Genomic DNA, 13,866 nt, shown 5'->3' on the forward strand with positions numbered 1-13,866 from the left:
AATCTTAATGAACACATGAAGGCAGGTCAAAATCCCTTTCCCTCTCTAAGCAGTGAACCAAAACATGTTAATGAGTTTGAGAGATTTTTTAGTTGTATCCAGTCATTTTTCAATTAAGAAGACAGGGGCCCTCAGAAAAGGTTATATTACCTGTGAAGGTCAAGACACCCCCAGACATGGGTAAGCAAGACATGACCTGATGTCCTCCTTCCTTCTCTCCTCCTCAGCAAAGTGCCTACCCTCTGGCCTTAGAGTCAGTCACACTAGCACCACAGAGACTACAATTGGCCATGACCTAAGATGAGCTTTGCATCACAGAGCAAGGTGTGAGTCAAAATGTATTATTTCCATTATGTGCAAAAACAAGCTTACTGGGCTCTCAGGTCACATCTCATTTTCCCATCAACAGAAGTAGTATGGGGTATAACACCACCTATGCTCCCAGTTTCCTGTGATGACGGTCACCTTTCGCATGCTTGGATGTGTTCAGATTCACGCGGTCAGAGAGCTGGCATTTTCACTGATCTGTAGGGCCTGACTTAAATGTTTTCAAAGTAAACTGAAGATGAGTCCCTGCTTCATTAAATTTAAAATAGTGAGCTAGAATTTCCCTAAGTCATAGGTCTCCTGGATGCAGACGTGAATACTCTGATGAGGTCTGTGTCTGTTAATGGAAAATGACACATGACTTTGTTGACTAGGTTGATGATTTAACCCAAACGAGCAGCTAGCCTTCGCAACTCTACCAAGAATGGAGAAAAGTTGTACTGAAAACACTTGAGGCCAATTGAGTTCCCTTACATTTTTTCCACTATCGAATGCTTGATTACTAATAAAGAGAACAGATTCATCTTAAAAGGTAGCCATTTGTACTTACTCATTGTTGGGATCATATCCAAAGTGCCACATAATTGGTGGAGAATATGATGATATTTTGATTAGTTGGAAATTGGGAAGTCAGCAAACAATCAAATAAGACAGTCTGAGATTCATTAAATCAGTGAAAAAGCAAGATTTAACACACTGCAGAAGTGTCCAATTCGCAACTGGTTTTTGAGTAAAATGAACCTTAATAGTGAATTTGACAAGTGACTTTCTTGGAAAATTTAACCATTCAAGAAAACAAATTTGTAAGCATGTAAAACATTATCTATTTATTCATATTCACATGGTCCAAAGAAATTAGTAAAGTCGCTGAAAATAAATGTTTACCATTGAAATGCTACAGAAGTGTTTTGCTGGATTAGCACAAAAACACACCAGTACGCTTCAGCTTATAGTTCAGGTGTTCCAGCAACACACACTGAAAATGGCTTTTAATTTCAGTATCTTAATAATGATTCTTAGGACTATATCATGTTTCCAAGATTACATTCTATTTTCAATGTCCTTGAAATAATTATTCCCTGAGCATGCAATTATTTTCTTTCCATGAGTCTGCCTATATTTCTTGGCAGTTTCAAAACTTTCTTTGGAGTTTCATGATGCTGGTTCTCACGACACACCCAAATTATAATTCCCTCAGTTTTTAAGTTGTCAGAGGATATTTCAAAATATAAAAAGTGTTACTGTATCTTCCTCATAGCCATTAAGATGAAAAAGAGGTTTAAAAAATTCTGAATCTAGAAAAATTATAGAAAGGATCTGGAATATGGAAAACTCCAAATTTTCCTCGTTAATGCAAATAAAAGCATGGTGAGCCTAAAGTGAATGAGAGAGAGAGAGAGAGAGAAATGTGAACAGCTGCAAGAAACAGCTAAAAACAATGCTAACAATCCCCAGCTTGACTCTGACAATACCATGCAGAGAAAACAAATCCTAAATGTACTCATATGCATTTTGCCAATTGCAGAATAGTTTTAACATTGTCTTTTTTGGTAATAGAAGTTAAAAAAAAATGATCAAGTGTATACTCCTAGAATATGGGTTTATATTACCTGATACACATATTGTCCAAAATATTGCCACTTATTCTGGGTGGAATAAACTTTGAAACACAGTCGTTCCTTAATGTGTTAAAATACTTTGAGTTAGGCCTTGGAATACGAACACCAAAAAGGACGAAGCTAGAGGAACAGAGCCCCAGGAGACTGATGATCAAGATTCTGGTTGGGAAGATGGAAAGTCAGGATCTCTAGAGAATGAGGGAAGAGGCAGCCATAGGGGCACCCCGGCCACAGGTGGGCCCTGGGGCGACAGGCCACTGCAAAATAAACTGGAGTCAAACCAACAGGAGTACTGGTGTGATCACACTCAAATAGTGTCCTAGGAATAAGAAGACTTAATTTGTGCAACAGAAAAGAAAGATCTCTATTGATTAAATAAGTGAATAAAAAAGAAAGAAACAAAAAGTGGGACACAAAGAAGTAAGGTCAGTGAAAGGCACCAAAGAGGCCAGTTAAACACTGAAGAGTCTGCAGGATCTAATAGAGTAGGGGAACTTTGTCCTTGGTTCTGAGTTTGGAATAACTAGTTCCTAGTTTTGGCTGCAAGAACATGTAAGTTACAAAGACTCAGAAGGTAGATATCTGGTTTCCTGGCCTGAGGACTTCGTGAGTGCTGCCAAGATATTTTTTTGTCTTCCCCCAAATCTGGTGGAATCTCCATGGAGATTATTTTATTGGTTCATGCAAACGTCTAAACTCATCTTACTGTATACATTAAATATGCATAGCTTTGTGTATTAACTTTATCTCATTAAAGCAGTTACTTAAAAAAAAAAACCCTTTGCTTTTTTTTGGAAGTATTAGTATTTGCCTTACTTTCTAATAATATAAATATATTTCCTTTCTTGTCAAATTTCAAACTTTCCTGTCACAACTAGGTAGCTCCTTAGAATCTATACATTTGTGTCCTTACCTCTGTTGTTCATTTTTAAATTTTTATTTGCTTCTCCTCCTCATCTGACTTTCAATTTTACTAGTAATCTTGTGATTTCTTGTGTAATCTTCTCCAAATTCTTAAGGTGGTTGTGTTTATTAGTGTTCCCCAAGAACATTCCCTTGAATTAAGAATAATTTTTACAGTTTCTTTGATGAATCTCAAAAATACAATTTTCAAAAACATTGTGAATGAATTTAATTGAGAACTAAACACAGCAGCCCATTTCCCTTTAGTATTTTCAAGCATTAGTGTATTTTGAAAATAAGGAAACATTTTTGTATATCTTCTCTGCTAGAATCAGTGAACTACTGTGAGTCAATATGTTTGTTAAGAGCAAACACAATCTTTCTATGTGTCTAGCAAAGTACATATCTATCTAATGAATAAACATAAGAGTAGGTCTTCCTGCTAGGGCCGAAGAAACAGTATTCCTTAGGCAGCAAAGGTGCAAATCGGTGTGTCTTCCATGAGGAGCAAAAGTATCAAGCTGCAGCCTGTCCCAGGTGCTGCCATTTGATCTGAGCAGTTGTGTTCAGAATGGAAGGAAAGGAGGGTTGAGGTTAGGCGGGTCTGGCATGTGGCATCCACTCAGAGCCCGTGAATGCAGATGTAGCATGTGCCCTGCCTCTGCTGGTTCTCACAGATCAGTCATCTTCAAGACACAAAAGCTGCTTTCTAAACACATCCAGACTCTCATTCACCTTTTTAGTAGCTGAACCAAATTGTTTTGTTAGTACTTAAAGATTAATAATAATAATAATAAAGGCTAGATTGCAACACAATTGCTGCATCCATTGTCCTTGAGATAAATGCAGGGAGATCAACTTTAGGGTCCAGAATGCCTGGGTTCTGCTCACAATTTGGCCACCAACCAGCTGGTCCCTCCACGTTTCATTTACTTTTCTGCAATAAGATTTGGGGTTCATCATGAGGCACAGATGTCTCTCTGTCACCTGAGCACATGGGTAGAGGCCATTTCTTAGTGTCCCTTGCACTTCTGGGAGGTCATATGAGTTCCTCCAGGAACACCGCCCTTGTCCCACGTGCCTTCCTGTGCTCTCTATCCTCAGTCCCTGATGGCTGTAATGGGGAATTAGGTCCTGGAAGAAAAAAGACCACTAGCTCCTGGAAGAGGAAAGCCTGGGTTTCTGAATGACTGTGTGGAACAGAGACATGCCAATCCACACTGCACTGTAATGTCAGAAATAAAGTTTTGGCTTAAGATTTAAACCAAACTTCAAACTTAAAGCCAAAGAGATTTGAAAAATAGTGTATAAACTAGCAGTCCTAAGAATGCTTTATAAAGTTCCTCATTTCTCTGGAATTTTCAAATCTACAAACTATTTTTTAAGGGTCAAACTCTGCCTCTCCAATGTTTTATCTCCTAAATAAATCAGTGCTTAGAGAAAATTTCTAAAAATACTATTGAGAATTATAGAACATTAGAGCTAGGTTAAGGTTTATATACACACATTTCTTCACCTAATGAGGAATGCATTTAGTAAAATGAAAGAAAGGGAGAGAAAAAAGGAAGAAAGAGAAATAATGAAAAAGAAAGAAAGGAAGAAAAAGAAAAAATACAAACAGAAAGAAGAAAACCCAAAAAAGTTATGCTTTATTATTGTGTATAGAGATATGTACATATCGGATCTTTCTATTCACTTACTGAAGATTCCTAATTATAGAAGTGAGAATTGTAAAACTTAAGTGTCTTATGGCTCCCTTTTAGTCTCAAGACATTGATTCCCTTTGAAGCACAGCCTGGGGCTGCTTGCACAGGATCTGGCTGACCAGGCAGTGAGCATCAGATGCACCAAAAGATAAGAAGAACAGCTTAAAGAGTTCCTACCTTAGAAATTTGTGTAGATACTGGCGGCTGCAGGGTGACCAGGAGAAGACTCCATTGCGTCCTGCCAACGTAGGGGACATGATGTTGCCCTCAGACTTTTTGCACACGTTTCCTTCTCCATCATGAATCATGCCAAAGCTATGAAAGAGAGAGAGAGAGAGGGTTCTTTCAGAACAAAATCAGTTTAAATTATCTAATACACTCTGACAATTACAAGTCAAGACTGTGAGACTCCTTTACCCCCGTATGCTAGGCAGGCAAAAATAAAAGCCACACCAGCTAATTGGTTGAGAATATTCACATGTTCACAGACAGTTTCTGAAGAATGGACCATCCACCAAATTGCTTGAAAGTGTACACCAATATCAAAGCAGAGTAAATGTCCAGACACCTGCATTTCAAATGGGGTGGAGGTGAGGAAGGAGACCCAGGCATCTGGGATTCCCTCCCCCTCTGTCATCCACTGTGCAGCTCAATAGAAGAGAGAGTGGGACAGCTGGTGCCTCCTGAATCTGCTTCCTGAAAATAACACGGCTGGTCTTGGGGAAACTCTCTGGAAGACACTATTTTTACTTAAAACAAGATCAAACCAGAGATCTTTTCACTTGTGAGTCCTAAAACTGTGAACCAGAACCCTTTCATATGTGATTCCTGAAACTGTAAACAGAGACCTTTTTGCATGTGAGTCCTAAACTGTAAACCAGAACCCTTTCATATGTGATTCCTAAAGCTGTAAACCTAAGATTCTTCCACGTATAACGTCTAAAGTATAAGCCTATTTAAAGGCAGAACCTTCCTTTGTTAAATGAGCTGGGCTTTTGACAAATTATTGCCTGGTCTCCCGGCTGAATAAACTCTTCCCTCCTTTATTTGGTGCTCGAGAGATCTGTTTCCCATGGCCGCTCCTGCGACATTTTGGGGCATGGGCTGGGAAGCGAGTCTTGGATAGCAGACGGCAGGGGAAAAAGTCTCTTAGGTGGTTTACCTAGCCCTGTGGAGCATCCCTGCAGGGGGACTCCTGCTCGCTGGGGTGACGTGACGCATCCTGAGAACGCTCCTGGGCAGGTATTTGCCTGGTGGGAAAGCCTCACCAGAGCAGAGCAGGGAGGCCCTGCAGTGCGGATCCACCCAGTGGCTGAACACCGAGGAGGAACGAGTATTTGGGGAAGTCCAGACCACTGAATTTGGCAACATTGAACCCGGGAAAGTAGCCCACCCCATTTTGGTGGAAGCATGGCCTGGTCACCCACGGGTGCCAGATCGGCACTTTTGAAGGAAGCTCTCTCTGTAACTAACCTTGGAAGCTTTTTGCGTATGGTTTTGAATTGGAAGGAGAGTGATTGGATGTGTGTCTTTGTGTGTAGACGAGTCCAAATGGACTCATCAGTTGTGAAAGGTAATGGGCCCATTAGGAAGGGCCTCATGTGTCAAGCAATTTGTAATTAGAGACAGCCACAGAAGACTGAGTGAAGAAGCCTCTAGGCATTGTGAAAGGATTGAACTGAATGTAAATCGCGGAGTACTCCGTGCTGCCACTTGCTAGGTGGGAAGGGGAACTGCTGTGAGTGAACGAACACTCGCCTAACTGTGGGAATTGTTTCTTTGAAGTGTTAATATGGGTCACTCCCATAGCCGCTCCACCCCCTTAGAAACCATGCTGAAAATTTTCAAGAAGGGATTTAGTGGGAATTATAAAGTAACTACGACACCAGAGAAATTAAGAGTTTTATGTAGGGAAGATTGGCCAGCATTTGGTGTCGGTTGTCCCCCAGAGGGGACCCTAGACAGGTCCCCTGTCTCCAAAGTAAAGCATGAGGTTATATATGGTGAGCTAGAACACCTCGATCAATTTCCGTACATAGACTCGTGATTGCAGTTAGTGTTAAACCCTCCGAAGTGGCTAAGAGAGCAGGCAGCGACTGTTTTAGTAGCCAAGGGAGACTGCTAGAAACTACCATCCCCCTCGTCACTGAGAAAAGCGACTCCCAATGTTTTGGTCGACCCAGCAGCAGAAGAGTTTTTGCCAATAATGCCTCCTCCTCCTCCTTAAGGACTCCCTGCCCTTGAGCCAGAAGCCTCAGCATCCCCACCAGAGCTGCACACCCCTAAATCCCCCAGAGTAGACAAAAGAGAATGTAAAAAACTCCGCCCATTGCTGCCCGCTTCCCAGAGGGATCTCCCCCTCTGGCAGCCCGTCTGTGACCCAAGGCCGGGGTGCAGGTGCCTTTAAAAGAGCAGAGGTACATGGGAGTGGATGAGGACAGCCACATGGTAGAAAGGCACGTTTTCACGTACCTGCCATTCACCTTGGCCGATCTTATCAATTGGAAAAATAACAACCCATCTTATACTGAGAAACCCCAAGCTCTCATTGACCTACTGCAAACTGTTATTCAGACTCATAACCCCATTTGGGCTGATTGCCGTCAGCTGCTTATGCATCTTTTTAACATGGACGAAAGGCAGAGAATACTCCAAGGTGCTTCTAATTAGCTGGAGGAGCACGTTCCTGCAGATTACCAGAACCTCCAAGAGTATGTCAGGGTGCAGTTATTGGGAACTGACCCCCAGTGGGATCTGAACACCCCAGAGGGCATGCAAAGGCTAATCCGGTACAGAGAAGCCTTGCTGGAAGGATTTAAAAAAAGGGGCCCAAAGAGTTACAAACATTAATAAAGTCTCTGAGGTTCTTCAAGGAAAACAGGAAAGCCGTACCCAATTCTATGAAAGACTGTGTGAAGCTTACCGCATGTACACTCCTTTTAATCCTAAGAGCCTGGAAAATCAGTATATGATAAATATGGCATTCGTCAGTCAGTGTGCAGAAGACATTAGCCAAAAATTGCAAAACCAGGCAGGATTTGCATGCATGAATACTTCACGGTTATTGTAAATAGCTAACCAGGTGTTTGTAAACTGAGAGGCGGTGAGCCAGAGGGAAAACTGTAGGGAAGAGGAACTTCAGGCTTGGCGAAACGCCGTCTTGATAGCTGCCACTATTAAAGGAGCGCCCCCTAGAGGGCGGGAAAAGGGGGGTTCCTGGAAAGCCCCTCGGTCTGCCCGCCTCTGCCTGCAACACAAAGAGTGTGCATTTTGTCGAGAAGTAGGACAGTGGAAGAAGAAATGTCCACAGTTAAATGAGGAACAGGATGATCGTAAGCACGAGGATCCAAATGAGTGTGAAGGGGCTCTGTTCAATCTAATGGAAGGGCCACTGGACAAAAAGAGAGGCGGGCTGGACTCATATGCCCGCAAAGAGCCCATGGTCCAGATGACAGCCCTGTAACCCGCTATTGAAAAAAACAAAGCCAGTGTTGTTAAATCTGTTAAGGTATTAAGAGAACAGACTTTCTTGTACTTAATGAATTGCCCCTGCCCCCCTTCTCTGGCAAAACCTTTTGTGCAAATCAAGGGCCACTAAAAAAAAAAAAAAAAAAGACTCCCTGCAGCTAAAACTGCCTCCGTTGGGGATTATCCAGGCTCTCATTGTCCCTTGGGAAGGAGGATGGAGACTTCCTAGCCAAAAGCAGAAGACTGATATTATCGCCCAGGCCAGTGCAGGGCTTGCATGGCTTTGCACCCAACTCATACGCGCAGTTGGGATTATTGCCAGCAGAGGATACTTGGTTCACTTAATTGGACTTAAAGAGTGCTTCCTTAGCATTGGACTGGCCTCAGAGGGTCAAAAACTATTTGCATGGGAGAAATTTCAATGGGAGAAACCCAGGAGCAGGTGTAACCACTCAATACACCTGGATCCAGCTTCCCAGAGGCTCAGAAACTCTCTCATCATCGCTGGGGAGGCATCAGCCTGTGACTGCCCCCTAGAAGTTTCTTACTTGCATGGTACCCCCGTATGCTGATAACCTTCTATTGGGATGCTCCATGGCAGTCGGGTGCGCAAACAAATGCCTTACTTCGACACCTGGAGGACTGTAGGTATAAAGTGTCTGAAAGGAAAGCCCAGGTTTGCCAAAAAACAAATGCAATACCTGAGGCTCACCATCCGGAAGGGAGAGCGCAGCCTAGAAGCCGAGAGGAAGCAAGCCACTTGCAAAGTCGCAGAACCTGAGACTAAAAAGCAGGTGAGAGAGCTCCTGGGAGCGGTGGGTTTTGTAAATTGTGGATTTCCAAACTTCATGATACTGGCCAAACCCTTACACAAAGTGACAAAGGACGGAGGAGAGAAGACAAGACACCCTTCGAATGGGGCAGAAGCTAAAAGTGAAACTTCCGTCAGCCCTGGCTTTGGGGCTAGCCGATTTAGCACAGCCTTTCATGCTGTCAGAAAAAAAAGAAAAAAGAAAAAAAAAATGGCAATCAAAGATTCTAGCCTCAACTCTGGGAAGAATTTAAATATCAAAGCACCCCACACAGTGGTGACTCTAATGAATATCAAAAGACCTCATTGGTAAGTCTGCCAAATACCAGGGCCTGCTATGTGCAGCGGTTGTACAAGCCATACATAAGACCACTTGTTTAGGTCAAGAGTCACTTGAAAAGATGCTGGGCCAGTACTTTTACATGTCACACTTACCAGCCTTGACCAAAACCATGGCACAGTGATGCATTACATGCCAGCAACACAACACAAGGCAGGCTCCCAACTATTCTCCCTGGCATTCAAGCTATGGAGCAGCTCCGTTTGAAGATCTCCAGGTAGACTTTACTGAAATGCCCAAGTGTGGGGGACATAAGTATTCGTTGGTCTTGGTGGGCACATACTCTGGGTGGGACTGAAAGGGCCCATGAAGTAACCCGTGTGCTGCTTCGAGATCCTATCCATAGGTTTGGACTGCCACTGCGCATCGGATCAGACAACGGACCAGCATTTGTGGCAGATTTAGTCCAGAAAACAGCAACGGCCTTGGATATCACCTGGAAACTGCAGGCTGCCTACCGACCTCAGAGTTCCGGAAAAGTGGAAAGAATGAACCGGTCCCTCAAAAACAGCTTAGGGAAAGTGTGTCAGCAAACAAGATTAAAGTGGGTGCAGGCACTTCCCTTGGTGTTATTCAAAATTAGAGGCACCCCCTCTAGGAAAACAGGAGATTCCCCTGTGAAGTCTTATACCATAGGTCCCCTTCCCTACTCTGGGCACTCCTAGGAACTCCTGGGGAGTGGGAAGAGATTGAGTTAGGATGCTAGTTACTAGCCCTAGGGAGAATCGCTTAGGATACTTCAACCTAAATAAATAATGAATGTCCTGTAAGCCTTTTTCCCCCCAGTTCACCCTTTCTCACTAGGTAATCACGTGTGGATAAAGGATGGGAGTACAGCCCCTCTAAGGACCTGACCCTGACCACTCCCACGGCTGTGAAGGTAGAGGGAATCCCAGCCTGAATCCACCACAGCCGTGTAAAAGCCAGCAACAGCTGAGACTTACACCAAGGCAAGGACTGCAGAATCAGTCCTGTTGTTCTTAAAAAGGACAACAAGCCTTGCTCCAGACACATCCCAGAAGCTGGCTGGTCCACGCACGGCCGAAGCATGAGGAAATTCATTGTGGGACTTGTTTTTCTTAATATTTGGACTTGCACAGTAGGAACGTTAACTAATTTTGAAGAATGCCCTCAGTATGTATACCAGGTAGGGTGTAAAAGTTACTGCCATTCTTTTGTCCTACAGTTCTTATAAATGTGCAGGGACACAGAAGGGAACCTGTTTATATAATGGTACTCAATATAAGGTATGTAATCCATGAGATGGACAGGGAGCTGTGTCATAGGCATCATTACGCCCTGTTTCTTCCTATTATCTGTTAAGACAGGTGGGCTGTTAATGTATTCAGTCTACTCTGCTAGGGAGAAAAGAAACCTAAAGATAGGAGAAAGGAAGGATGATAAGTGGCTACCGGAGAGAATTATTGAGTATTATGGGCTAGCCACATGGGTGGAGGATGGCTCATGGGGATACGAAACCCCTACTTACATGCTCAACCGGACCATCCGGTTGCAAGCTGTTTTGAAAATACTCACTAATGAGACAGGCAAAGCTCTGCCCCTTTTAGCCCAACAAGAAAATCAAATGAGAAAAGTGATTTATCAGAACCGGCTGGCCCTAGATTATTTACTAGCAGCCAAAGGAGGAGTCTGTGGAAAATTCAATCTAACCAACTGCTATCTGCACATAGGTGACCAGGGGCAAGCAGTGGAGGATATTGTGCGAGACATGACCAAACTGGCACACGTGCCTGTACAGATATGGCATGGATTTAACCCTGAGTCCTTATTTAGAGGTTGGTTCTTATCCTTGGGAGGATTCAAAACCCCCATCATAAGTGTTATAATAATAATAGGCGTTTGTTTGCTGCTCCCTTGTCTACTCCCCCTGTTCCTTTAGATGACTAGGGGATTCATCACTACTGTAGTAAGCCAAAAAATGACATCACAAGTGTATTATATGAAACATTATCAGTTTCTGGGAAAATCTGGAAAGTGAGAATGAGAGTGAGACCTATCACTGATATTATAAAATGGTGAGGGTCTCAAAGGGTGGAGGATGAGGAAGGAGATCCAGGCATCTGGGATTCCCTCCCACTCTGTCATCCACTGTGCAGCTCAATAGAAGAGAGAGCAGGACAGCTGGTGCCTCCTGAATCTCCTTCCTGAAAATAACACACTTGGTCTTGGGAAAACTCTCTGGAAGATGCCATTTTTACTTAAAACAAGATCAAACCAGAGACCTTTTCACATGTGAGTCCTAAAACTAAACCAGAACCCTTTCATATGTGATTCCTAAAGCTATAAACCTAAGATTCTTCCACGTGTAACATCTAAAGTATAAGCCTATATAAAGGCAGGACCTTCCTTTGTTAAATGAGCTGGGCTTTCGACGAATTACTGCCTGGTCTCCCGGCCTAATAAACTCTTCCCTCCTTTATTCGGTGTTCAAGAGATCCATTTCCCACGGCCGCTCCTGCTACAGAGGGACTTGGGATCTTCTTGATTAGGCTAACATTGCTCTACGTTGCCTCTTTTTCTCCACATTCTTTTCTGCTCAGCAGGATTTAGAATTTCCATGGGTGCTCCTTAGAAATATAGATGCCAGACTTCTACCTGGGAATGGTTGTCTCAGAAGAAAGAGGGATCATGGCATCGGAGCTTTCCAAACAAGCCCTCCAGGTGAGCTGGATGCTCACTGCAATTTGGGAACTACAAACAGCTACTGCACCTCATGGTGGGCTGACGTTCTGTCCCTACTCCACCTGGGGATGTTCCACCTCAAAATATTGGGCCTGCACTGCTGGAGGCTGTGATGGGCGGGCAGTGCTTGGCCTGAGTCCCTCTGTCTTTTTGGAGAGAGTAGTTCCACAGACACCCAATAGGCGACTATGGATGCATGTACTTGTGGGTGTCATTTGAAGCAGCACAGGTTACTTTCATGTGAAAACCACACCACTTTGGAGATCCATACCTAGCTCAGAGTACAGGAGCATCTCAGGCAACAGTGGCTATAGGAACCCTTACTAGGAGCCATCAGAGGTGTTAGGTCCCACAATGCTAATCACCAGTCCCTTAATAACACCTGAGGCAACCGCAGCCCTGCACCTGTGAGAATCACCTTTTCCAGGGCTACTGCCTCCCTCACCAGCAAGTCTGCCTCCTCTTCTTAACCTGTAGGAGATCCTTGAGTGCTCTCAAGGCTCATTTCAATGATTCCATTTTTAATTATCCCAGGAGAACACAACATGCTTCCTCGGGAACTCTTATGGCTCTGAAGACCTCTCATTAAGGTAAATATACTCTCAGAGAGGCAATCCACTATTGCCATTAATGTTTGGCACCCACCCATTGTATGTATTCCCTGAGCATGAGGTCCCATGTGGTGAGGTGCAGAGAAAAGGCGGAAGGCAAGAGAGAGAGAAAGTAAAGAAGGACATGGTGGTTCCTAGATCCGGTGGACTAGAATTCTGCTGCCAAGAATTCCAAGAGTGGACAGAAGGCAGCAGGGACAGGAAGACACCAACACAGGGGAAAGTCAGCTCCAAAAGCTGATATGGAGTGGAGGGACTTGGGATCTTCTTGATCCTAAGGGGAATGACAATCCTAAGAGAATCTGTACTTGTTGCCTAGGCTGAGGACACATTTGTCTATTTAACTGCTTTGTTTAGAGCTATTTAGTAGCTAATTGGTATATTACTAGTAAATACAGTAATTAATGTTGATAAGCACTCACCATTTTACAGCTATTATGGTAGGCTTGTAGCCTGTATTCTAATTTACAACTCAGCACAGCTCTATGAGGTAGCCTTAACACAAAGGCAGCAATACTGAGGGCCGGAGAGCCACTGCATCCGGGTTGCAGAGTCAAGGCTACAACCTGGACACGTTGATGTCAGAGCCTAGGCAGGGTTTGTGTAACTGTGTAACCTGAACATGACTGAAGGCTGTATCCAAGGAAATCAGCCATGCAAATACTGCTGAATTTCTGCAAAAGTCCTGATCAGTACCAAGGGTGACGTAGATCTAGTCATTTTAGCTTCCGCCCATTCTCCAAAGTTCTATTAAAGGCAACTAATCAAAGCCAGGGTAACCATATGGCAGAGGAAATGTGTCATGGCTGTGAAAAAGATTCAGGCTGAAATCCTAAATGGGAGGGCGCCTTAGGGAGAAAAGGAGGAACACAAAATACCAAACTACACTCCCCTGGCTGGCCCTTGAGCTGCTAATGAGGAAGACACATTACGGTCCAGAAATCGACCTGATATGTTTGCTATCACTTCTGCCTACATTCCTAAGGAATTCAAAGTCCACAGTGTCCCAAGCCAGGGGAAACCTTGGTCTTAACACTTTTACATTTAAGGTATTTTCAATGATTTTTTTTTTCTAGTATCAAGTCTCAAACTCAGAGAGAAATAGCACAATGTAGCCACCCAAGCCTGCAGTGTTACTGTTCTAATTTTGTAGGTTGAGGTTTAGGATCTGGCATTTGGGTGTATTCGAACACATTTCCAGGTGATTCGGATGCCCACAAAAATCTCAGCACTAGTACTTCCCAGTTTGTTTCTCCAATGACTACCATGCTCTCATTTGTAATGTAATGAATGCCAGCAGATCAGCGTAAAAGTAGCACGCAGTGATCACATTTAACACCAACATTAATAACGTCACAGAGGAATGAATAGAATACAT

The 13,866-nt window shown here is 43.5% G+C and overlaps 1 protein-coding gene across 1 annotated transcript in view; it reads right to left on the reverse strand.

The window, feature by feature from the left end:
• ADAMTS16 (ADAM metallopeptidase with thrombospondin type 1 motif 16) overlaps positions 1-13,866 on the reverse strand; it is a 187,640-nt gene that overhangs the window by 111,863 nt on the left and 61,911 nt on the right. Inside the window, exon 9 of the mRNA XM_017546008.2 lies at positions 4,733-4,870. Within this exon, the coding sequence (XP_017401497.1) occupies positions 4,733-4,870 (138 nt within the window). The remainder of the gene's footprint in view (positions 1-4,732; positions 4,871-13,866) is intronic.

Source organism: Cebus imitator, unplaced genomic scaffold (genome assembly GCF_001604975.1).
Source record: "Cebus imitator isolate Cc_AM_T3 unplaced genomic scaffold, Cebus_imitator-1.0 Scaffold185, whole genome shotgun sequence".
NCBI classification, from domain to species: Eukaryota; Metazoa; Chordata; class Mammalia; order Primates; family Cebidae; genus Cebus; species Cebus imitator.